This window comes from Denticeps clupeoides, chromosome 4 (assembly GCF_900700375.1).
Source record: "Denticeps clupeoides chromosome 4, fDenClu1.1, whole genome shotgun sequence".
In the NCBI taxonomy this organism is placed as follows: domain Eukaryota; kingdom Metazoa; phylum Chordata; class Actinopteri; order Clupeiformes; family Denticipitidae; genus Denticeps; species Denticeps clupeoides.
In genome coordinates, this window is record NC_041710.1 from 18,476,135 (window position 1) to 18,503,129 (window position 26,995).

General features: G+C 39.0%; 1 protein-coding gene across 5 annotated transcripts; it reads left to right on the forward strand.

The window, feature by feature from the left end:
* The first annotated feature begins 669 nt into the window (after positions 1 to 669).
* Positions 670 to 24,999, forward strand: atp6v1h (ATPase H+ transporting V1 subunit H). Of its 5 annotated transcripts, none has more exons than XM_028977545.1 (14): positions 670 to 731; positions 1,296 to 1,443; positions 2,059 to 2,158; positions 2,401 to 2,490; positions 2,951 to 3,064; positions 4,603 to 4,707; positions 7,013 to 7,066; positions 7,914 to 8,011; positions 8,827 to 9,019; positions 13,915 to 14,093; positions 14,294 to 14,419; positions 15,960 to 16,061; positions 18,422 to 18,535; positions 24,686 to 24,999. In XM_028977545.1, the coding sequence occupies exons 2-14, from the start codon at positions 1,340 to 1,342 to the stop codon at positions 24,747 to 24,749; spliced, it is 1,443 nt and encodes a 480-aa protein (XP_028833378.1). In that variant the 5' UTR covers positions 670 to 731; positions 1,296 to 1,339; the 3' UTR covers positions 24,750 to 24,999. The 5 variants fall into 5 exon arrangements, with proteins under 5 accessions (XP_028833378.1, XP_028833376.1, XP_028833380.1 ...); XM_028977543.1 differs by having other exon boundaries at positions 672 to 731; positions 1,272 to 1,443; XM_028977546.1 differs by having other exon boundaries at positions 730 to 817.
* Positions 25,000 to 26,995: the final 1,996 nt, after the last annotated feature.

Here is a 26,995-nt window from a genome sequence, read left to right on the forward strand (position 1 = left end):
TAAGACAGGAGAGTTGTGTGTCAGTGTTTGTGTTAGTGAGATAGAAAAAGACCCCTTGAGACCAGCAACTGTACATCTATAATCTTGTTTTTTCCCCATTACAATATTCAGCAGTTGTTATTCAGGTCTGGATAATATTTTTAAGCACATGTTATCAATACACACCCACACATACATTTCTTTATCTAAAAATATTTCTTGGCTTACACCACCAACACATTTCTTTGCAGTTTCTTAGTGACGGCTTTTCTTCTTTTCTCAATTTCATGGTACAGCAGTCTTTTACAATTTACAATTTAACTAGGAACCCAGAAAAATAAGAAATTATAGTCATCTTTCTTTTTCAATCCACAAAATATTGCAAAAAAAAAAACTGAAGGTCCAGCACACGTGGTTTACTAAAAGTTAATGGCAGACAGAGAAAGAAAGACAAACATAGATAGATAGATAGATAGATAGATAGATAGATAGATAGATAGATAGATAGATAGATAGATTTAAAAATGTACAAAATATTGTCTAAAGAGAATTATTTATATTTATTATTCAAAAAAAAGTTCTGTGTCTACATGTATATCAGTACATTGGAGAGCGGTACAGCATGGAATTGAAGTGGAAATGATTACAGATCAGAAGTTCGCTCGCTCGCTTCCTGCTTTCATGAATGATCACATGACTTGGTCACGTGGTGCGCGACGTCCTGTTGACGGCTGTCAGCTGAGAGGCAGCAGGTGAGACAGCAGGACGGGCAGTGGCATTTTTTTCGCGTTAATGGTGTTTTATTTCTCGTCGACATTGATGTCACTCGTTCCACGCGGTACAGTTCCACGCTGCAAACTTGAAACGCTGCGGCTTTTCTAAGCAGATCCGAAACGTGTAGCCTTTTGCTAACCAGCTAGTTGCTCAGTGTGCTGTGGACAAATGGGATTTTTTTAACTGTTTGATTATCTAATGTTTAATTCAAATTGGCTATTTGAAAATCGCTTGAATAAAATGCTGTTCTGCAGATGTTAATCGACTGTTTAGGCGAGCCATTTGCAAGACTAGCCGTTCTCCCTGCTATTTTAGCATTAGCTGAGGTGGTCTTTCTTAGACATTATATTTCCTATGATAACCTGTTTTTCTTTTGTTGTTCATTTCCAAGTGCCAAGACATATAATAGAGATTCGTACCCGTACATATACCTCAATCGCATTTGATTAGGCTACAGAATTGAACATCACTAGGCTGCAAACTCTCCTGACCTTAGAATTTTGTGGGCTGGGTTGAAGGCCAGTGGGATTTTGTTCTTGTAGAATTCTGAGTGGGTACAGAGACTACATATCTACAAGACTACAAGATGGACATCCGCGGGGCTGTGGACGCTGCAGTTCCCACAAACATCATTGCAGCCAAAGCTGCTGAAGTGCGGGCCAACAAGGTCAACTGGCAGTCTTACCTGCAGTAAGTTCTGGCCTGTAGTTAGTTCTTTTTCTGATTAAAAAAACAATGACATTTTGAAATGTGTTCACATTGCTTTTAGAAGATTTAACTTGCTGAAGGTGTAGGGTGGTGGGTGTTTTTTTTGCCATGCTGCTATCACAACCTGTTACAACAATTTTGTATTTCCTGTTTTAACTTTTTTTAAATGTTTTTCACATCATACTCCTAGGTATTTCACTACATGTGGCATATATCCAATCCTCTCTTTTTTGGGATTTGTGTAGATAGATGTGTTGCTGCTTTTTATGGGCAAGCAAATACTGAATAATGCTTTAAGGCATATTAACAATAACTTGCTATAAACATGTCCTTTATACATTTTTACAGCATTTATCAGATGCCCTTATCCAAAGCGACAATCTGTAGTTACAGGGACAGTTTCCCTTGAGCAACTCATTGTTAAGTGTGGTCAGGGACACAATGGTAGTAAGTGGGATTTGAACCTGAGTCTTTTGGTTCATAGGGGAGTGGGTTACCCACTAGGCTACTACCACCCTATTTAACAATATTAAACATGTATATTATTGTTTACAATGAATGAATGAACATGTGCATTATTGATGCTTGTCTCTACAGGGGCCAGATGATTTCAGGGGAAGATTGTGAATTCATCAAAAAGTTTGAGGTTGCCCACTCTGAAGAGAAGCAGGCTATATTAACCAATGAAGGGCACCAGGTAATTCTGTCTACAAAGTTTCCTTTTATCGTTACTTCACCATCTTCTCTCTAATTTCTGAAATGTCTTGATTTGTTCAGTTGGTTAAATTGCTGCAATATTTTTTTTAACATTTGTGTTTCATTTTCTCTGTACATTAAAAACACTGATTAAATTGATGTTTTTATCTTGTGCAGGTCTGTTATTAGATTCAGTTTATGACTCATTGATTGATGTGTAGATATGCTTTATTTATTTATTAGTGTGCCAAGACGTTTCTCAATCTCATGGCCCATATCTCCAAGGAGCAGACGGTTCAGTACATTTTGACGCTGATTGATGACACATTACAGGTATAGACATGAACTCACACAATATATCTGTTCATCCTGAAAATCAACCACCTTTTTAAGTTCTGTAACAAAACCAGTTTAATTGCTCTCATAACAGAAAATTGTCATTAATATGAAACAAAATAAAGTATACTGTAATAAAAAGTGTATCCCAGACTTCCCTGAGGATTAGATAACAGGATCAAAGTTGGGGTCCAGAAATCACTTCATTATATTTGCCCTGAACATTCTTACATACTGTAGATGAGCTTGTATTCTGTGTCTTTGTATTGGATTCATTTATGTTTCAGTTATAGAAGGCAGTCAAGGTTGGCACAGTTCTGAATAACAACCTACAGTGTTTATTTTTACACTTATTTATACCACACACAGTTTTATAATTACCTGTGCCTACTTTTAGTTTTGAAAGTCTAGTGAATTAACCCTTGACCTGTTCTCCCCTCGTTCTCTGGTGATCCAGGAGAATCATCAGAGGGTAAACATCTTCTTTGATTATGCAAAGAAGACCAAGAACACAGCCTGGTCATACTTTCTGCCCATGTTGAATCGCCAGGACCTCTTCACAGTTCACATGGTGAGCTATCACTTTTTGTGCCAGTTTCTTGTGATGGTTTATAGTTTTTTTCAAACATGCCAGAATGAGGAGATTCATTCATATATTTCTATATTGTCATCTGTTGCTAGTTCATACCGGTTTCTAAAGCCACAGGAAATTTCAGGATTTTTCCCCTCTCCGTCCTTTTAATCATTACTTGCCTGTGTGCTAATCAAGAAATCGCATAAATCACTCCAATGTCAGGGCTTAAACTTAAAATGCATTATTAAAAGCCAACTGTATTCTGTGACTCCTCTTCCATCAAGGGCACCTAATTCCCAGGCAACCGATGAGTCTGTTGCACTGACTTTAATGAAGTGACTTTTTTTTCCAGGCATATGGAATTGAGTGTGTATGTGTGTACTGGCAGGTGGGTGTACACTGACCTTTGTTCGCCTTCAGCGAGCCTCCTGTTCATAATTAAAGCCTGTGCATTAAAATACATGCAATCCATTTAAATGGATGCGGTTGGGACCAATCCAGGGGGCTCTGTAGGTATTCCTTTTTGAAGGGGGAACAGGACATGATTTACAGTGTCACAGTCTCACTTTGGGAGACTGGAAAGAAAACACAAAGAGGAAGGTTCTGTAGAGTCCTGCTTTCTTTGGAGCTGTGTTCAGTCTTTTTTATCTTTTAAATGGATGTACTTTTCAGTTTGTATGCAGGCTTTGTTGAATATGTCTTTCATTGGAAACCTGAGCTTCAGGCAAAGAAGTGCCCACTGACTGCGAAAGGAATCTTGGAGCATATGACAGAAACATGGTGTACCATGATTATGTTGCTAATATGACGGGAGCAGGTAATAAGGAAAATGGTCGGCTGCACAGATATTGGAATGCTGCTTATTCAGCTCCTCCTCTGTATGTATTCTACATCAGATACTCAGACTTGTTGCGTTAATGACATTTTTACATTATACTGCCAAGCTGTACCTCTCACTGTGACAAAATGTGAAAGTGAGTGAGCTGAAAGAATCCCTGATGGAAGAAAGCAGAAACCAACCTTTTTTTTTGTTTCAGAATTAAAATATAGAGTGTAGAGACACATAAAACATCACTCCAAATCAGTTGGACACTATTTTCAGGTTGGCGTTAAGCACAGCACTATACATGGGATTTGTTCGCTATGGTAAAGCAAGAAATAACTGTTGGTTTGTTTTTTTGTCCTTTATGAACTTGACTTGATTAAATAGAATTGAGGCAGTTCCGTGGTGGTAGACAAGCATCATGTACATTCCTCATCATGTATGCTCTGGTGACATAAAGATGTTTTCACAGATATTGCTTTCGGTATTCGTCTTCTGGGTGTCAAATTGTTACACGGCAACAAAAAGGGGCTGGGTGGGTAGGTAGTTTCTCCTGTCCCGTATACAGGAGAACTCGTTGGACCTGTTGGATACAGGACCCATTGCACAAATCAGGTCCTCTTCATTTGCATTCAATTTAATGAGGAGAAATGTCCTATTCAGGAAGTCTTGGTGCTTTTGAATGAATGCATTTTTTTGTGGTTTATCACAGGCTGCCAGGATCATTGCCAAGCTGGCAGCATGGGGACGAGATCTCATGGAGGGCAGCGACTTAAACTACTACTTCAACTGGATCAAGACCCAGCTCAGCTCACAGGTAAAGAAACGATTTTGTCCCTTTTCTACAGAGTGAAGCATTATTTTGTAATACTTCATTGAATTAATTGATCAATGTGTGTGTGCTGCTTAATACTATTATTATTTAAATTGAATCTCAATGTTGTTCCTTTCCTTCACAGAAGGTTTAGGAGTGTGTTGAAGTGTTTTTCTCGGAGGGCTGTTAGAGGACTGAAGTGGCTGCATCTTCTTCCTCTTTCCATTTGTGCCACTCATTGTGCTGTTCATAGCAGCGTTGAGAAGAACATTAGGTGGAAATGTGCTTTCGTAACAGTCATATGAGTGTGTTGTGCAAGGCGGCTGCCATATTCATGGTGCTTAATATATGCAGTACATCAGTGTGGCTTTTCTTATCAAATATGCTTGGCGCAGTAATCATCTGGAGTAGGGAGGTGTTTTCTTTTGAGTCTGAGTTCTATTCTGGGGTTAGTTATTGCTTGTCTTAACCTATATTTGCGGTTTTGCAAGAGCGTAGGGGTTCAGTGTATGACTCTAAACTGATTATGAACCTGATTCATAAAGACTTGTTATTACGGTAATAAAATTCAGGTTGAGCCTCCTCTTATTGATTAGTATTTGAAAAGGAAGCTTACCTGGAACTCCTTATTTTGCTGAAATATGCTGCTTTATCAGATGTTCTTTTGAATATGTTGACCTTGGATTGTCCCTCATGCTATCTGCTTTTTTATGGTGCATTTTTTCATCTGAATCACAGTTTGAGTTCTCATCAATTTTTGAATTCCCTGCATCCCTTTTCTTTTACAGGTACACATTGTCTGCATCAGATTAGAAAGAGTGCTGATGTATTAAAAAAAAAAAAAAAACGTTAAATGTGAGTGTTTCTTGTGCTGATGTATTTTCAACCTCTAGATATACAACTATTTTCAGTAAATATCCTTCATGCATTTAGTGAATGTTTTTGAGGACTGTAGTATTCTGTAGTATTGGCAATTCAGTTGTCGTAAGAAACAATATAAGAGATCTATCTTGTTGGCAGGGTAACATTTGCTTTATCCAGTTGAGAACATTTGGTGCGGCGTGGCTTCTAAGCAAAGGATGAGACCGAGAGATAAATTAAGATTTTGTGGTGATGGAGAGGCATGGGATGAATGAGAAATCTATAGGGGTTTTGTGAGGGGCAAGGATCTCACAATACAATACGTATCACGATACGTGGGGCAGGATACAATTATATCATGATATGTTGTGATACTGTACATTACAATATTGTACAGTTCACAGAAAATGTAAATACAGAGCTGATATACAGGATGTTGTGTATGATCTGGGTGGATCACATTACTTAAACAACTTAACTCAGAACTGAATTTTAACTGAATTGTCTTTGCATTTTAACACACTGCACACCAAAAACGTTAAAAGTTAAAATGCATGAGATTGAAAATAAGATATTTAAGATATTTAGTTTTCTAAGGCTGGTGTGGTCCTTGTAGAGGACTGAGCCAGCACCACCCGGTGGACTAAATTTGTATACAAAATTTCAATATTTGAGGTATTGATACAATATCAAAATATATTGATATATTGCTGGGTTGACATTTTTGAACAGCCATAGAAATCAAAGACTTAATGTTTTCCTTTGTTTACCTGAAAGTCGAGGTAGAGGAATATTTTATAGTGTTCTGTTTTCTTTCCTTTGGCAAAGATCTTTGATGCGTATAACAGACTTGAATGACTGGATGGCCTACATACCATTAAGGCTAGGATGATGTTGGTGTCTATCAGGCGAGAGCTGCCTACACATGTGATGTGATTGTCATTGTGATACACTGCAGCACAGCACACTGTACACACAACAAAATGTGTCCTCTGCTTTTAACCATCACCCTTGGTGAGCAGTGGGCTGCCATGACAGGCGCCCGGGTGCTCAGTGGCACCTCGGCAGATCGGGATTCGAACCGGCAACGTTCTGATTACAGGGCCGCTTCCTTAACTGCTAGGCCACCACTGCCCCAAAATTGTTTGCTGCTGCCCATAAAAATGACAATTCTATCAATGTTGCTGAAAAAGGCTCTACTCTGTTATCTGCTCAACCCATTCCCTTAAGAGAACATGTAATAACTAACGTGTAAACACTTATAATCTGTGTCACTGAAGTGAATGCAGTGTTCATAAACGCACTCTACAACAAGGTCTCGTAAACTTTGTATGCTTCATTTGCTGAATGGATAAAGCACATTATTTTTGATTTGCTGATTGTTCTTTATAAATGATGGACCGGCCAATATTTTGTTTTTGTTTCAATTTTCTTTATTTTTTGATAGAAACTACATGGTACAGGTCCAGAAACAGGAACAGCTATCATCTCCCCTAGTGAAGTGAGTACCCAAAATGGTGGATAGGCAAGCCTCTGGTGAGACCTATAGGGGCCAGACATTCTTCTTTCTCTGCTGAGAGATGCTACATTAATCTTTCTTTCTTTTTCCACCACATGTCTCCTATAAGCTGTTGCACCACTGGAGGTTCTTCAGAAGTATTACTAGAATTCATTGTAGTAAGACTAATAATAAAGTTGAACCTGAGCCATAATATCGAGGGGTTATCAAAATAATTTTAGAGCAATTATACCATCCATATGTTTAAAAAGCAACATCAAAGCATGCAACAAGTTAGATCAAAGTTGCTCTCCTATTGGCAAAATATTACTCACCCCTCAATATTCTCTGAGCATATTTAGTGTTTGCCATTTCAGAGCTAATTGTAATATTACCGGGATTAGAGTTGAACTGATGAGCCTGCTTCCTCTCAATACTCATCATTTGCATCTCTTCAATCTTCTGGAAGCCGTTCTTGGCTTTCCATGCACATGTTTTCACTGTGGAACACCTACCACCACCAGCCTGTACCTAGCTCACTAACAAATGAATTAAAGTTTTCGTTTTTGTGTATTATCCTGCAGCTTGCTAACCTTTCTGAGATTCCGAGCCACATTTTCCTCAGGTGATCACAAGGCCGCCCTGATGATCGCGTTCTGTTATTCTATGCCTTTGTCCACATGCTTGTCACTTGCATGTTTTTTTTTTTTTTTTTTGTTTCTTTCTCTCGGCCATTTGGTTTGCTTTCAGCTCATTTCCCCCCCCCCCTCTGAAACTGGACTGGTTGTGCGGCTGCCTGCACGCTGCCTGTTTACGGTCACTCACAGTTCCACCTGTGTTTTCTCTGCAGAGCTCACAGTATGTCCAGTGTGTGGCTGGCTGTCTCCAGTTGATGCTCAGAGTCAACGAGTACAGGTTTGCTTGGGTGGAAGCCGATGGTGTGAACTGGTAAGTCAGTGAAGTTTTTTTTTTTTCCCCCCATAAAGGAAAGACCGAGGCTTCATAAACTGTACAAGTCTGTTATGGACCACATCAACCCTGGCGCGTATGGCCATAGCTTAAATAAAAAGGCAAAGCCAAAAAGCTAAAACTGGCACCCAACAGACTCGCCACATCCCGATCCCACAAGAGTCTTGAGGCTTACCTCCATGTACAGAGCACAGGAGCGTCCTCAGGTGCCGGCGTGCAGTAACTGCAGTTTCCTCAACCTCTTTATCCGGTGCACCTTCAGTTAGGGCGGTGTCCACGTGTTCTGTTTTAAGTTTGCCAGTTCTTTTATTCTTTAAAGGATAAATCAGTCTGCTCGCTTTGCCACTGCAGGACTTCTGTTTAGCGTGTTACATTGAACGACTTTGCATTAATTCGCGTTAGAGGTTCCACCCCCCATTACTTCTTATACATTTATTGAACCATGACCCTTAAGAAGGATGATTAATTGTGATAAATTACTTTCTATTTTAAGCATTTGACAGCAGCAGGTCTTCAAAACAACCTGTCTCACCTTTGACCTTTGAAAATAGCACAATAGGGCTGAACTTTGTGTCCACGTGAATCACAGGAGGTGCTATTCCAATTAGTGCAGTTATTTTGGGAATCTTCTTATTATGTGCATATGAACATAATCATGGGGTCTGTAGTTAGACTTTTTAATAACATTAATTTGGTTGCAGTGAAGACTGAAAATATATACAACTTTTATTTAGTTTTCAAATGTGGAACACTGTGGAGCTGATGTTATTCTTCTTCTCCTGCACTCTTCACAGTATCACAGCCGTGCTGAGCAATAAGTGTGGCTTTCAGCTGCAGTACCAGATGATCTTCTGTGTCTGGCTGCTGGCTTTCAGCCCTCAGCTGTGCGAGCAGCTCCGTCGCTACAATGTGGTGCCCGCCCTCTCTGACATCCTGCAGGAGTCTGTTAAAGAGAAGGTCACCCGCATTATCCTGGCTGCCTTCAGGGTAGGTGGGACAGGGTGTGCCCTGTGCAAGATGGTCAATCAAACTTTAATTTTGTTCAGGATTTTTGCTTATGATTACAAAAAGTTTTACAAAAATAACAATCATCGTAAAAACATTACGTTTTCCAACAATGCTGTCCTTTTCACGTGTGCAATTAGACTCACTTTAAAAGCCCATGATTTCCGCACAAATTTATGGACTGATGGATTTTTTTGCAAAATGTTATGGTTTTCATTTAATCAGTGTGCAGAAGTTGTTTTCACATTATTTTCCACACTCATTTTGGAACGCAGATCCTAGCAGCCATCATTGCCCGTCATGGCCACAGGCAACCCAGACGTTAGTTTGCCAAAATTAGCTTCAATGAGTTGGAGGGGACCGGAGAAAAAATAACTTTGAAGCAGTCAAAATAAAAAGCATATGTCTATTTACCTGTCTGTCCCATCTCTGTGCATGTGGTGCCTGTTATATTTAATATTTAATTTGGCCCTAAAAGCTGTGCTCTGTTTGGTCAGTGTTGTTGCTGTTAGTGCTGGGTAATGAATTCTTCCTGCATGGCCCTGGGAGTATTGAATTAGAGAAGGCCTCAGCATTCATCTTTCCTGCTTAAGTGCTTATTAACTTCATGAGCATGGATTCACTCTTTGTCCTTTCCCATAATTACATGCCTTTATTCTTCCTTCGCACCAAATGCACAAAACTGTAGCTTTCCTGTTGTCAGTGGTTAGGATTCTGGTTTTCCACACATTTGTGGGTATTTGAGCTGTTTGAAGCAACACCACTTAAGGTTTTCTTGTGTCTCTGATGCCCAGCCTGGAATAGCCTTTTTTCATGTAATTTTGGTGGACCAGGCACAAAAAGCTTCACAAGAACATCACAGAGTTCAAAATGTAATAACGCTAGTGAAATGTAACCTGAAGTACAATACTGTGCTAAAGTTTAGTCAGTAATTTATCTTCCAAACTGTAACACCGAACTGTTCATGTATAAAACACACAAAAAGAAATTTATTTTGACTTCAGAAAATCTGTCAGCATCTAGAGCTACAAGAACTGGTTGTTGGTGGGTAAAGAAATGAATAGTGTCCTACACCAACATTTCTACAGATAACATTATATTGCATTTCTGCTCAGAGAACTATAGCATAACACATAGCCTTTTTGTCCCTTTATACACATAATATCAATTTTTTATGAAAACAAGGAAATTCAGCAATACACAGTTTTCTGTATCAGTATTTTCGGTACAGTTCTCTGCTACATTAACAAATGTAAAGACCAGGACTCTTCAACTGGAGCCAAATGTGACTCTTTCATCCTTACACTAGGGACGGGATATCAATCCAAAATATTTATACTATCGATGCCAAGTTGATATTAGTATTGGATTGCCCAATAATCACATACAGTATGTCTCAATGGGCTTTGACAGACCCTACAGTTGACACACTTCACACTTTACCCTTCTGCACACAAGGAAAAAAAAGAAAGGAAGAATCCTTGGGAAAGATTGATACAGAGAGGGACCCCCTTCCAGGGTAGAGTTAGCCTGCAAATGGTGTGATTGCAGGGTTGGTGATGGTTTGTCCAATAAGAGATAAGTCCTACATTTGTTGGATGGAAAAGTCCAAAGTTTGGTATAGAGCATCTGCTCATGTTTGTTAGTCCAGTGTCATGGTGTACATTACGTGTCCATTATAATGCTACAGGTCCATTTAGAAGATTCCTGAAGCTTTATCTGTTACGGTGGTGGCTGTGGTGACCTTCTGGTTAGTTTCATGCTAAGTCGTCTTGTTAGCAGTTCATTGCTAGGGACTAGGACTCATCTGGTGGTGTGATTCAGAGCCTTGGAGAGAACAAACAGCAGACGGTAGCATTGTACAACTGGTACTGAAAGGGCAGTGGTGGCCTAGCGGTTAATGAAGCAGCCCCGTAATCAGAAGGTTGCCAGTTCGAATTCCAGTTCGCCAAGGCACCACTGAGGTGCCACTGAGCAAAGGACCGTCCCCACACACTGCTCCCCGGGCGCCTGTCATGGCTGCCCACTGCTCACCAAGGGTGATGGTTAAAAGCAGAGGACACATTTTGTTGTGTCACCATGTGCTGTGCTGTGTATCTCGAAGACAATCTCTTCACTTTCACATTCAAATATTTGGATTTAATGGTATATTTGTGCAACAGTGACCCGGTAAATGTCTTCTTTTAGAAGACATTTTCAGTACCATATTTCAACTGGACTTATTACTTGTTGTGTGCAACAGATACCAGATATTTATGTTCTAGAATCGATTCTCATATCAAAATTAAAATATTTTAGTAATTCGGGACAAAATGTGTACTTTAACATTGAGGAAAGTAACTATACCATCAGGTTTTAAAATGATACCAAGGGACAATTTCACTTCGTGAGATTTTTAACATTAATATGCAATCCCCTGGCCCGTCTATTGTCCTGCAGTGGCTAAAAATGCAGATAGGTTCTGCTCTATTGGTCAGAGTGCAGTAGCTCAAATGACTGGATCTGAAATTTAGCCTCTTATGACGTCATAAGGGGAAAGGTTACCTCCCCTTTCTCATGCTTTGCCTGCCTAGAGAATTTTGACCCCTCCCCTAAAAAATTAACTCCACCAACAGCTCTATTAGCGCATAGTGCCATGGCCAATCTGCCCCGTTTCTGTGTGCCTGTTTTTCCTCAAAATTTTATATTCTTAATCATATTGTAAAGAACTTTATGTGCTCTTTAAATAAACTGACTTGACTTGAAAGCATCCTATTTAGTCTGACAATTGTTTTTTTTTAAGTATCAATATCATATCAGCATTGTTGGATTGCTGATTGGACAGCAAATCAGTGGTATTCCTACATTACACTGCGGCTACCTGTGGCTTTGGAAATTAACTAAGAATTTAACTGTTATTTTTTGTGTCTGTGTTTTTTTTTTTTTTTTTTTTTTTTTTTTTGTAGTTTAGATTTAGAAAATTATTGTGATCTTGTAACATGTTGCTCTGATCTTAAATTACTCATCATTTACAAGCAATTTTTGTTCCTTCTGCTCAATACCCATTTACAATAAGCAATTTTAAAATCAGTTTAAATTGGGCGTTTTTGCCAATAAAAAACCTAAATGTAAACAGTTTTCCTTGCTGGAACCATGGATCACATTTTTTCAGGGTCATGGCTGAAACTTTGTGCAATTGTGCGTTAATGATGCATTTTCCTTGGTTAAATGAAGATTGGAGTTATTGGATTTTGTGGACATTATTTTTCACTTTCACTGTTCAGACACTGTTACAGCATAAAAAATGTCATCAGTAACCTTCACAAATAATAGTCTTTTCTAAATAATAACCTAAGAAAAATGGGTGAAACCAATCAACCTTTTTTTTTAATTAAAAAGAAATAGTCACTCTGGTTGAAAAGAGAAATTAATGAATTTACATGTTGCTGGTCATATTTTTTAATATCTGCACAGTAGGACACCCTTTTTGAACGTCTATGTGTAAGCCCATCAGAAGATAGTGTGCTTAACATTGGTCCCTCCTTTGAACACTGCCTCCTCCATGATTAGAATTCATGCAGTCTTCCACACTTGTGTCTCACTGCTGCACTCCGTCTTCACAAAAGTTGCCATCATGCACAATGGCTCCATCTTAACTGGTCAATTACCCTATAGTGTTTGTAAATTATCCAGGTAATTAAAAGCTGAAGTAGATTATAATTACCTTCTGTTATTGTATGTGTTTTGTGCTCTCGAGCTGGTCTAAAGAATCTATACCAGAACACTACTATGACAGCAAATTATCTCTGTGTGTGGTCTGGACTCCCAAATACTGGATTATGTTATTTATAATAAAATTCTTAATAGCAACAATGTAAGCACATTTTTCCTTATCAAAAAGATTGTTTCTAAATGTGTATTTTTGAAAAAGCTGTTGTTCTATCAGTGTTAAATTCAGAGGATGTTGAGAACATCTGTGTCAGAATAGGTGAGAATAAAAAGTTTTTTTTTTGCCCTTGTGAAAGCCTAATGTTGCCTAACGTTCAGCCTGTTGCTGAATTGAAAGCTCACCAGAGGTAATCAGAGCAGCATTTGCTGAGTATTGCTGTGTAGCTGGTCCATCGTAGAATTATGTGTGCAGTGATAACTACAAAAAACACGTTTTATGTGGAAAATAACAGTCCCCTAAAACAGAGATTGCCTCATTTTTATAAAAAAGGCACTCATTTATATAACAAGAGCAGACATCTTCCTACAATTGCCCTGCTTTTGCAGTGAAAGCTCAGACGTTGGTGAAATACTTCCCTCCTCCTGCTATTGTTTTGGACGTTGGTCTTACCTCTTAATTTTTTTACTTTTAGCTGGTATATTGTGATCTTATTTGAGACTTGATGCAAATTGCTTCTGTGATCTCTGTAGACAATGGAAAACTATATTGTACATTGTTTTTTTTTGTTTTTTTTTTTTTTGTTTTTTAATTGGATTCTGTTCCTGAAATCCTTTTCAGTTGCTATTGTGCTAGAGAAAACCATAACTGTAAAGTATAGTTTGCAGTCAGTAATGTTCCATAACTATTTTTAGCTCATGGAGAGCATAAGGAGATGCCGTCCGATGTCCCATGAAAAATGATAATGAATAATGTATTTAGCTCTTTATTTAAAACAGTGAAAAGAAACCAACATGTTTTGTGCTGAAGACTGTACACTCAGATCCACAAGGGAAATGGTTAACCATTCTTAGCTCTATTGAAATTATGGTATTATTTGAGAATAAAGACTTTTGGAAAAAGGATACAGTTGCTTACAGCCATTCTGACATAATGAGTGAATTTGGAAATGCACAATAAATGGATAATGCAGAATATTTTTCATTTTCTGATTATGTTGCTTTGTCTGTAGAACCTACTGGAGAAGTCTGCCGAGCGGGAGACCAGGCAGGAGTACGCATTGGCCATGATCCAATGCAAAGTTCTGAAACAGCTAGAAAACCTGGACCAGCAAAAGTATGATGATGAGGACATCACCGATGACATAAAATTTCTCCTGGAGAGGCTCGGAGAGAGCGTGCAGGACCTCAGGTAAGTAGATATCCACCATTTCCTCACTGCAATATGTATCTGTCTGTACTGTTATCAGAGCTGTATCGGTGTGTGACGCTCAGCGACTGTTCTTCATGATGCACCTTTTACATTCGGTTCACTGACCATTCATTTCTTCCACATTGTTTCCCACACTGATTACTTTGCCATCTTCATCAGTTTCTCAATCTGTTCCCCAGTTCGTTTGACGAGTACAGCTCCGAGCTCAAATCCGGTCGCCTGGAATGGAGCCCAGTGCACAAATCAGAGAAGTTCTGGAGAGAGAATGCTGTGCGTCTCAATGAGAAGAACTACGAGCTCCTGAAGTAAGACTGTGATGCTTATGATATGTGACATGAAAAAAGAAGGTCTTTCTTGTCTTGCATGTTACATTCAGATGATGCTCTGTACCACATCAGCAGTTCATCTGGAGGTGTCGTTCTGCAGTACTCAGTGCTAGGTGTAAGTGTGACTGCACACTGCAGTCATTGCAGTCATTTTTAGTGCTCTTGTTTTTGTTAAATGAACTTCCCACCGTCTTTGCAGCCGAGATATTTCCAGCTGGTAATTGGGCTTTAACAACGCTTCCATATTAGGTGCCCTTCTACGTTTGTTTACACGTTATCTATAGAAAACCAGGTAAGAAAGATGAACAGCAGTGGCTTAGCATTAGATACTAGATGCAGTTGATGGGGTGATAGTAGCCTAGTCGCCTATGAACCAAAAGACCACAAAGTTACAGGTTCAAACCCCACTTACTACCATTGTGTCCCTGAGCAAGACACTTAAACCTGAGTTGCTCCAGGCTTGCTGTCCCTGTAACTACTGATTGTGAGTTGCTTTGGATAAAATGTAAATGCAATCCAAATGTTGATGCTGGGTATAATTGTTATAAGGTAAGTACACAATAGTACACATTCATTCAGCAAACCACGTTTTTTGACCTTCAGTCTTTTATTTACCAGTTAACACGAGTCCTTCCCAATCAGTGCTGACTCTGGTGGAGTAATAATTTGCAATTTTTTGTTCTTCTTTCACAGTCATTTTTTACTTTTTAAATGAACTTGGGATATTTTCTATTGGAAAAGCCTGACTAAGAACCAGATTTCTGGAACCAAGCTGATTTCTGTAGCTTTCCTGTGTTTTGATTGTAACGTGCAGCGTACTCTCTAAAAAATCGACATCAGCTTCAAGGACAAAGATGCATTCTTCGGGTTTTTGCTGCACCTCACCTCATTTCAAGCAGAGTCACTTCCATCCATCTCCCTGGAGAATGCCTGAGCAAAATATATAGTAGCAACCGTCTTGTGCACCATGGTCAGAGTGACTGGTCTTCTCTGAAAACAGAACAGGGATACTCCGTAGTTTGTTATTTATGTTTCTGGTGCTCGTGCGTGCGCACACACATACATACTCAGGTTGTCTGTGCCCTTTTGCAAGTAGACGTGTAGCCAGTGTTAAATAAAGGCTTCTATATCTTTTGCAGGAGCGCCTCATCCATTTGATTGGACTATTTGTTTCAGACAAATTGAGAGCGGACCCTCTGTTTATGTATCTGATGTTACGGCTTTCTGACTAGACAGTGTGAGCTCCAATAATAATGACTGGTTTGTGTCTGTGTCCTGGGGGAGTGTATAAATAAGAGAGTACACCGTGCATGAAAATGTCTATGAGTGCTGCCTGTCTGCCAGATTTTACATGCCCTGCTCCTGTTTCCAGTCATGTGGAGAGTCTTTAATCCTTTTGGTCCGTCATACAAATGCTGTACACAGAAAGTTGAGGTCCAGTCAGTGCTGTTGAGGGTTGTTTGGTCACTCCCTGGGACATAAATGTGCCTGTCTGTTTGTCTGTCTGACTCTGTCTCAGGATTCTGACCAGGCTGTTGGAAGTGTCTGATGACCCTCAGGTTATTGCGGTGGCTGCTCATGATGTGGGAGAGTATGTGCGACACTACCCGCGAGGAAAGAGGTAAGAGAAAGACCAGTCTGTCTTTGAATTTCTGATGTATGCGTCTGTCATTGCACATTCGAGGGAGAACGAAACCCCAAGTGTCCTGTTTTAACTCCGCCATCACCCCCAGTAGCTGTCACTGAGGCTGTTTGATTATGATTGCCCGCGAGGCACCGGCCTGAATACCGATATTTTCAGCCTTGCCCCATGTGCCGCTTCAAAGAGTGGAGCACAGCTGCGTTCTCCAGAAAAGCTTACGGTGATTTCTGCCTTTATGCTGGGATTCACATGCTCCAGTAAAGTGCTTATTTTGACTGCTTGAACCTCAGCTATGTCTTTTTGTATGATAAAAAAAAACGGTTCTCACTCTTGTAGTATCGCTTTCCCCCTCAGGTTATTGCCATTGACTGAGTTAGAGATCTCACATCTTATTCAGAAATCCTCCACCTGGCAGACAGAGGAAGCAAGCTGAGCTGAAATCTGGCTGAATTTCCATTTTAAGTGCCTCCCTGTCCATAATCAGGCCTCTCCTCAGGGACCTGTTGGTATGAATTACCACCAGAGCCCAGCCTTGTAATTGTAACACTCCATGGCAGAGCTGTAGATGTGAAATCTGCTAAAAGAATTGCTGTAATTTCATCAGAGGCTGTGTGCAGATTGGCCGCCACTTCTCTTGTATCCTTCCTCTCTAGCTCTCACCTTGACTAACTGCTGTGGTGCATATAAAGAGAGGCTTTAATCATGGTTTTATAGGATGAGCTCACGAAAGTGCCATTCATTTCACTGGAAAGAGTAGCGATATGTTGATAACGTTCACCCTCTCTGCCTATAGACTATAGGTTACAGGTTACATTGGCACACCTCACAACAGAAATAACAGAACAACTGGTTTTTGAATTATTATATAAATTACAGTTCACGCACGCATCTAGTCCCATGTCAGAGCTGCTCTTAAGGAGGATTATGAGCCAGATCAGGCTTCCCCACCCAAAAGGATGTGGTTCTCAATTTCATGAGGTCCACAATGGGATCCTAACTTGATCTTAATTCATTTTATTTATTTCTGTTGATAAAGAACTTTTAATAACTTTATTATTAATATATATATAATAAAAAATAAATATTTAAAGAAATTGTTGGTGTCTAATAGAGACAGTTAGCAATTTTGCACTTTAGATATCTAGAAATAGATATATTTCTCCCAGTTTCATTCTAATTAATAATTAAAGAAATGGTGGACTACACATCAAATGGTGCAGTGGTTGGCCTAGCTGGTAAAGAAGTGGTGGGTTGCCGGTTTGAATCCTGAACTGCCAAGGTGCCACTTAGCAAAGTACCCTCCCCGCACACTGCTCCATGGGCTCCTTTCATGGCTGTCCACTGCTCAATAAACTGATTGGTAAAATGCAGAGGACACATTTCATTGTGTGCACCGTGTACGATACTTTCACTTTCAAATAAAGTCTATTAAATGATTTTTAGACACTGATCATGATTGGGTGCTTCAGTATGAGGCAGTGTGGTACATAATAATGATTTTGATAATCATTATTATATGGTGGTAGTAGCCTAGTGGGTAACACACGTGCCTATGTTCAAATCGCAATTACTACTATTGTGTCCCTGAGCAAGACACTTAAACCTAAGTTGCTCCAGGGGGACTGTCCCTGTAACAACTGATGCAGACAAGCATCAGAATATATAAACTCCCTGTGATTAGACAAAAATAATGCCGCCTTTACAGAATCTGCAAAGACCATCTCTCAGGTCACAGTTTTCTGCTGAATATCTGTGGTATTTTCAGTGATACGAGAATGCAGGTATTCCGAACGAACAGAACATTTGCATTGTTTTTATTTATTTATTTGTTTGTTTATTATAATATAAATTCTGCACTGTTAACTTTCGAAAGAGGACGAAATAGCAGTTGCTTTCTGGCTCAGTCAAATATTAAAGGAAAGTAAATCAAAGCACTCGTCACTCGTGAGGCGTGACTAAGAGACTCTGATGAAGATTGATTAGTAGAGGCGCAGGATTTCTATGCCAAAAGTGTTGGATGATGTGCTCGTGCCACAAGTGTCACTGAGAGGATGGAGAGCACCGTGTTCTCTTCAGGTCCGGCCATGTACCTGCTGAAGCAAGTAAGATTTGCCTCTTTCCCCCTGCTTGACGTCACCTCTGGTATGGTTCACTGGCTGAAAGGCACTTTTCAACATTTAGCCTCGCCAGCAATCACAGCTGTTTGCACTCAATTAGTCCAAGGCATCAGTTGAAAGGCACACAGAGCGTCAATGTCCTCTTGGCCTGGGTACAGGAGACGCTCCCATTAGGACTCCACTTCCAGTCTCTCACACCCTCTCCCCCCTCTCCTCCCACAGAGTGATTGAACAGCTGGGTGGAAAGCAGCTGGTGATGAACCACATGCACCACGAGGACCAGCTTGTCCGCTACAACGCCCTGCTGGCGGTCCAGAAGCTCATGGTGCACAACTGGTATGTCCCCCATTGCTGTGTCCTGTCGGATTGAACGTATTTTATATTTATATATGCCTGGGATTGGGGATGAAGTTTGGGGGAAATTTGAGCCAGACATGAGATGCTTGATAACTACAGTATGAGAGAAGGTGAAATGGGGACTTTTTTATTTATTTTAAATTTTTTTAGCCCAGCCTTTTTTTCTGAAAATGTTGGAAGTTCTTGCTATGATCAAGTCATTAAGCATTCAGTTTCCTTTACACACCCCAAGGTTGCTTATAAGTTGCTGTAGTGTGGTTGTAGAAGTGTGTGAATTTTGGCAGGGATTTTTGTCGAGACTCCAGCTCATTCGTGACCCCAACAGGATAGTGATGAATAACCTTTTTAATGCGATGAAGACAAGACGTAAACTCTTAAACTCAATAAATACAAAATAAAATTTTAGACTGAAGACTAAAATAAATTAATAGCATTAAATAAACATACTTTATTAAAGTAATTGAAAGAATACAATAACCAAAGTAAACCTGTGTGCTTAATTAATGTTTTATTGCTTTTATTAAAATAAACAGCAGCAATAGAAGCCAGTTTTTCAGAAACACAAAAACATGTTACCGTATATTGCTCACGAAAGTGCCAGAGGGTGCAGAAGATTTTACCGCAGGTGTATCATGAAAAGATTTTGCCCACTTTTTATAGATATATAGTCATATATTACACAGAGAACAAACAGTAGCCTGAAGCATCAGCTGGGACCAGCCTGGGTGTCCTGGGTTTTGGAACTGCTTAAACATTCTTCACATCATTGGCATTCTACACCCCGCCCACTCGCGATATGGAAGTAATCTGAACCAGTATCTTGGCAATTCTACTGAAAGTGGACTTATTCCACATACATACCTATAACACCAGTGAAATAACAGGTGTTTGTATTACACTATGCTTGTTCATGTTTTACCATGAAGTCCCTCCAGGATTACGAGATTTTATTTTGTGATTTTTTTAATTATTTGTTGATGTGGATAGTGACCGGCAGATTGTTTTAAGTAAAGGCCTGTTTTATTTTATAAATCGGGTCTGCAGTAGTTTTAAAAACTTGAAACTTTAAATCCTTTAAAACCTTTAGATTTAAGAATTGCTAGTCATTTTTTGTGATATTTAAGGCCTTGCCGGCATGACTTCACACAGGTGATGTGACTGTCATTTTTTTTGTGACGAGCGGATATTTTTGTGGTAGGCTGATAACACCTACCACTGAAACTTGACTAGACTAAAATGACCATGGATGTGACTAAGACTAATAATAACTAACATGACAGCTTGACTCAAAGACCAGACTAAATTTAAAATTAAAACAGGCCGCAAAAAAGAACTATACACTGAACCATGAATGTGTTAATACATATATGAATATATTCTTAATATTAAGCAATACATAGTTCACATAGTTTATTAACAGGCTTGGGTTGCCTAGCAACACATCAGCAAAAGCTAAAGAAAAACTCCTTTTGTATTGCATTAATGTGTTAATCATATCAGGTCCCAGGTGTCGGATTGAATGGTTACTGCGGACTTCAGATTTCACGGGAGGAAGTAGATATTTTAGAAGTGGTATTGGCAAACCAATGAATGGAAACTGTTTGTATGAATTGATTTTCAATAGAAACGTTATATTTTATCTCTTAAAAGCTCCCAGGCTGTTTATATATGGAGTAGGGTGTATGTTTGTGCTTTCATTTCTCTGTTAAGTGCAGCATTATTTGCTGGTACTCAGTGCAGCTCCTGCAGACCCCTTTGTTCAGGTATATTGATCTAAGATGAATAAAGTTGAGATGATTGTGGTACCGGATGCAGGCCTGGTTTGTGCCTCCCCATTTATTTGTGGAAAAAGCTCGTCTGATGGGCTTCCCACCCTCTGCTGAATCCTGAGGCACTGTGGCAAAATGTGGATCTCTTAAAGACTTAAACCCAATAATATTTGTTTGAATGAGGGCCTTTGTAGACAAGGGGATTATTCCTCTAGCAACATCCCAGAGGCTGCATCTATCTGCTTGCATTAAAGTGTCCACATGTCACATCTAGACTAAAATTGAACCATTTTTGGATCTTCATTGAATGGGATCAATTATTATTACAACAGATTTTACAGTAATAGCCACACCAGTTGTTATGATGTCATAATGTCTAAGTAACACATTTTGCCTTTGGCTTAATGGAACAAAGCATTTCCAAATGGAGCTCAGAAGCCCTGTGGTATTGTTGGGCCCTTTTGAATTCATTCCATAATTATCTAGACTTGAAGAGACTGTGCTGATGTTCTGGCCTGGAACAAAATGTGAAACAGAGGTCAGTAGTGTCTGGCCAGTATCGTTTTTAGAAGGCACAGAATCTGTCTGATCTGTGCCTGCTACTTGATATGTGCAGAGTACACAACATATTCCCCAGCTTTACTGTGCTGAGCTCAAGTATGCAGGCAATGAAATACCATTCACCTGTACAATGATTTTGTGAAATAGGATTATTCAGTAATTCAGTATTTTATTACTAAGCTATGTTAGCAAGAACTATTCTTTTAAAGTTCTTTTAAAAATGTGCAGACTCCATATTGAGAACCAGCACTGGAACTATAAAAATGTAGATCTGGACAGAACTAAAGTCGATAGTCGGGGAAAAAAAAAAACCTTACAGTCAGTGGTATTAATCGTCTGGTGGACGTGTCAATGAAATTTATGACAAAATATCTTAGTTATAGAATAGAATGCCTTTTTTTTTTTTTAGCAATATACGCATGTACAACAAGATTAAAAGCAACTCCTTCAGTGCAGACATATATGTAGAAAATAGAAATATACAAAATGTGACTAAGATGAGGTGATACGCAACATAAATGCTGGTCTTGTGATGATAACTATTACAAAATATATCATGTAGCATTGTTGATTAATAAAAATTACACTAATATGGTTTACAAAATAAAAACAATACTAAAATGTCTCTACATTTTTTTTTAGATTAAAATAAGATGTTATTTCTTGTTTAATAGTGTTATTGCTTCTATGCAGTATTTCTGCATAAATTCTGCACTTTCTTTACAATGTTGTGAAAATCAAAACAGAATGTGTGGTCAAAAAAATAAACAAATCAGACCTTCTTTAGTGTCTGGAATGGATGTAGTGTATTCTTAAGTCTATAAGGTAACAATCATGTAATAATGAAATAAGATTGTTTTAATAATGAAATGCATTTGACTAAAATAAAATGTTTTGACTAAAGGAAAATGAAAAATGTAGTTTGTTCTACTACGTACTTGTACTGTATTGACTGGGTTAAACACAAATGCATTACTAAAAAAGACTAAAGTACAATTTTCAGTGACTTAAACTAGACTAAAATGTCACCAGTTCTCATTGTACTAAATGGTCATGGATAATTCTGACTAAAATAAGACAAAAAAAAAATAGCTCGATGGATCTTGATCTAATTTTTCGATGATTAATTGTGCTGAATTTATGCCTCTGGGCCATGTGTTACAGATCTTGTACAGACTCCAATTTAGTCTCCCCAGGCTTTTATCCATGCAACCCTGTGACAAGGATTAAAAAACTGAGTGAAGCAAAAACATGAAGCACCGGTGGTCCTGGCCACTCCATCAAGACCCTTCATGCCAAGGCACTGCATACTGCTTTTCTTTATTTAGAACTTTAATACATCTTTCTACTGAGAAGGGCCAGAGCAAAGAGCTGCTCCTGAATGCAGCAGCCACCATTGAGATGACCTCTGAAGGTTTGCATGGGGCTTGATTGGAGCCTGTGCTCAGAGTGATTATTGCAGAGGGAGGTAATAGTAGCATGGTTTATATTTTAAGAATTTTGTGTTCTTGCTTCAGTGGGTGCATTCAGAACAATGCAATTATGCAACAATGCAAAAATTGCACTTTTTTTTCTATTTACTATTAACTATTTACAAATACATTTTGGATTTTAGATGGCAACTTTTAGATAGATTTTAGATCATAAGTTTATTATGTGGTGCACTTCCTCTTCTGTGAAAAAGGACTGTTGTAAAGCTGCTGTCATTACCGGCACTGTGGCTGTTATGTTCCCAACTCACTGAAGCCTTGGTGCTGTCATGGAAACCATGTGTGGTGAGCAGTTTGAATTAGTGGGGTTATAAATGCAAGCCCCCTTTTTATTCCACACAGGTTTATCTTCTGAGCACTCAGGGGCGTGTGTCCATTACTCGGTGTGTGTACTTATTGAAATGGAGAGGGCTGTTGAAATGTTTCAAGATACCATTTGTCATAATTACATCTCATTGTTTCACTTCCTCCCTCTGGTGATAATCCCACACAATAATCCCAGTGCGTAACTGGAACAACACACACTCTGGTGGGACCAGACTCGTGTATTTTGCCTGCGTTTTTGGAGACAAGAAGCTAGGAAATTAATAAGTGAAGAATTCAGCAAAATCCTGTACTATCAATTATTTACCAAAAGAACACAGACATGTTGTGCATGTTGGTGAACCAACAGCAACTGAGCCTGTTATAGGTCTATTAGCCACAAAAGCTCTGTAGATCTCAACATTTCTTTCTTTTTCTCAGGACCCCTTTTATAATTAATCTGCTGATTTACAGAGCAGATCAAGAGTCACTTCACTGTCACTTTCACTTCATTTAGCTCTAAATTTAAAATTATGTATTGATTTGATCTCAGTTTTGCCTAAACCACTAGAAGGCATACTTGTGTAAACATGCAATTAAAAGCACATATTAATAATTAACTCTTGCCAGTTTATATTTTAATATAAATCAACATAATTTTACTTAAAAAACATTTCTACCGATCTTCTCATCAATAAAAATATACTTTTTCATTGTAGCAGTGCTGTTCTTAATCCAACCAGATTGCCATTAATTATGGATAAATGTAAACCCATTACAGCCGTGCGAATAGCGATGTCTGTGTTAAACAGCTTTTTAAGATGTACAAATTTGCCCGCTGCTTGGAGGATAGGGACATGGGTTTCTTAGGGTCTGTAAAAAAACTCCAAGCTCCTCTTACATTAAGAGTTCTTTAATTAGGAGTGCAGGCAGAGAACCCTAGTAAACATAGTGTTTTTTTTTCTTTTTCTGCCATAAAATGCAGGGTTAGCATTGGTATGTAGTTTTGAAACCTCTGCCTGATCTTACACCAAGAGTCACCTGTAATTACAATATAATATAATAATGGAACAGTGGTAGTCTAGTAGGTAAGGAAACATAATCGGTTGCTGTTTCGAATCCCGATCCGCCATGGTGCCACTAAGGTGCCACTGAGCAAAGCACCATCCCCATACACTGCTCCCTGGGCACCTGTCATGGCTGCCCACTGCTCACCAAGGGTGATGGTTAAAAGCAGAGGACACATTTCATTGTGTCACCACGTGATGTGCTGCAGTGTATCACAATGGTAATCTCTTCACTTTCACTTAATTTGTATATTTACATATTGGCTCACATATGGTATAAAACCAAATTCTTATTGTTTTCCAAAACACACAAATTCAAAAATGTTTTCAATCTTACTGTTTACTAATTACAACAATTAGATTTTATTGCCATGAGCAAGATATAATGCAGTATATAATACATAACACAGCACCATTGCTTTGTGAAGTGCCCTTGCCAACTGCATATGTGTTTTGAAGGGGGGATGGGGAAATAAATACCAGTGATTTGGGGCAGGAGTGCACTCTCTTCATTTTTTCCATTTTGTGAAGCACCCTTTTCCTGGTGGCAAAACGCTGTAATGCAATCCGCTTTGTTTTATGTCCCTTGCTCTTTGAGGTGCTACATATAAGCATTCAGTACAGGTGCATAAAAGTTCATTTTCTTCACAGCACTGTTCACTGGAACTTTTCTTTCTTTTCTCTGTTCTCTGGTTTTTAAGAGGAAAGCGTAAAGATGAAATAATGAATTTTGCATGAGAGGGCATGAGTTCATTTCTTTATTTTTTACACAGATTGCTAATGGATAGCAAGGTTTTGATTCAGCTTGGCATCAAATTGGCATCCAAAAACCAGACAAAAAGACTTGCGTATTCTGTTTAATTTTTCTTTCCAGACTTACCTGTATTTGCTGAGCAATAAGTAACTTCTGACGCCTCTTTATTATCTTTGTGTTCTCAGGGAGTATCTGGGCAAACAGCTGCAGTCTACTGAACAAGCTCCTGCTGTTGCAGCCCGAAGCTGAGCAGTCTCATCAGTGGGCACCAATGGGCGGTCCTGTGTGAATGTGCAGTGATGTGGATTTTTGATGTTCCCCCTTCTTTCCAAAAATCCTGTGCTTGTAGTTTTTGCCCTCCCCACACCTCTTAGATCTCTCCTTCTATGTGATCCTCCTTCATGGAAAAAGTTACTATATTGATCACTCACTATTTATGTCTGTGTCTGTGTTAAAACTAAGCTGAATGCATTCCAATAAAGAATATGGAGTAACGTGACAAAATTGTTCTGGTGTCTGTCATCAAACCTCCTGCAATAAGTGCATGATAACTGCAGAAAGCCTTGCTGCAGTTATGGTGGTGCATAAACCACTTCTCTCTTTGTACACATTTTGTCCTTTGTTGTGACCACCAGGTTGTATATTTCCAGAAAAATCTCTTGAATTTCAGGTTTGCTGAAAGATTATTTAATTTGAAGCTCAGAGAATGTGTCCAGCCCGCAGTTCACACTTTTACTTCTTTAAACCACAGGGGTTGGGTGTTTCTCTAGTGTTATTGTATTTACATACTGCTTTGTGTCTTTGTCTTTTGGAGGACAAAATTTAATGCTAGTGCTGCATATCACTATGGAGGTCTATGAGTGGCAAAATGAAATAGATAAATATGTCAATAATTACATAATAAAATGGATACATAATTCAATATTACATTAATTATAAAACATGATTGATTAATTAAAGGTGATATGTTGAAATATTTGTTTCATTTGGCACATCGTTATAATTTATTTAATTTGGGCACATTCAGCAACACATGAATTACTTCTGTCAGTCTGACCTGGGACTAACAGTTTTTATGCGTACTTTTGGAACTTGTATATATCTCTGTTGACAAGAGATATATATCAAAGGTACTTAACTTTTAAGCTGTGTACTTCATCTTCCTCCATGGTTGCCAAGAAACTAGACTTGGTTACATTTGATGGACCAGGGCTTCCACATAATTTCCTTAACCAGTATGATATGAGTGGTACATCTAGTCTCATTTGCCTTGCATCTTGCAGTCTCAATTTACACACTATTTAGCTTGTTACCCCCAATTGACACAATCATATACCTTAGTTTTACATTGCAGGTCATCTGCTCCATGTACTTTAATGAAGTTTAATCTTTCAACGTCTTTCTAATTGAAATTCCTGGTAGTTGAAGTTAATGTGGCAGTGCAATCTGATTGACAAATTTCTGTGGATGCAGAATGAAACATCTCTACATTAAAGAAGGAAAGTCCAGTTGCCATGACTCAACTTTCAGACACGTGTACATATTCACAGCCTTTGCCATGAAGCTCAGAACTTAGCTCAGGTGCCTCCTGTTTCCCCTGATCCTCTTTGAGATGTTTCTGCATCGATTGTTATTTTTTTAGTTGGATAGCCACACGCCTGGCTGTATAAGGTCCCACAGTTGACAGTTCATGTCAGAGCACAAACCAAGCATGAAGTCAAAGGAATTGTCTCTGTGTGGGAAGGTTACAGAAAGATTTCTGCTGATTTGACAATCCCAATGAGCACAGTGACCTCCATCATCTGTAAGTGGAAGAAGTTCAAAACCACCAGGACTCTTCCTAGAGCTGGCCGGCCACCTAAACTGAGCAATCGAGAGAAAATGGCCTTAGTCTGGGAAGTGACCAAGAACATGATAGTTCTGCTGAGGTCCTATGGGGACATCCATCAGGACAACCAAAGAAAACCATCTCTGCGGCAATCCATCAGGCTAATAGACAAGCCTTTATTGTCACAAGTGCAGCAGATCAACAGATGCACATTTTTTTTATTTATGATTTATTCATGAAATCCAAAACAATAAAGAAGATGCATAAACAAAGGAGACCCCTTTCCCAATCCCACCCACAAGCAAGAACTCAAGAAAGGGACACATCAATACGAACACAGCAGATGCATATTTAAACTAGGGTTTCATTGTGCACCTGAAGAAGTTGGTGAGCCGTTTCTGCGGTAGTTTAGCCTGTATGGCAGGGTGGCCAGAAGGAAGCCACTCCTTTGTAAATGGCACATGACAGCCCACCTGGAATTTTCCAAAGGGCACTTGAAGGACTCTCTGACCATGTGAAACAAAATTCTATGGTCTGATGAAACAAAGTTTGAACTCTTCCCTGGAGGCCCATTGGGATGAAAGCATGATCTGAATGATCAACTTCATTCTCTAACTTCATCAAGAACACTGCGTAGACAGAGGGCCAATAATCCAGTTCTCATCAC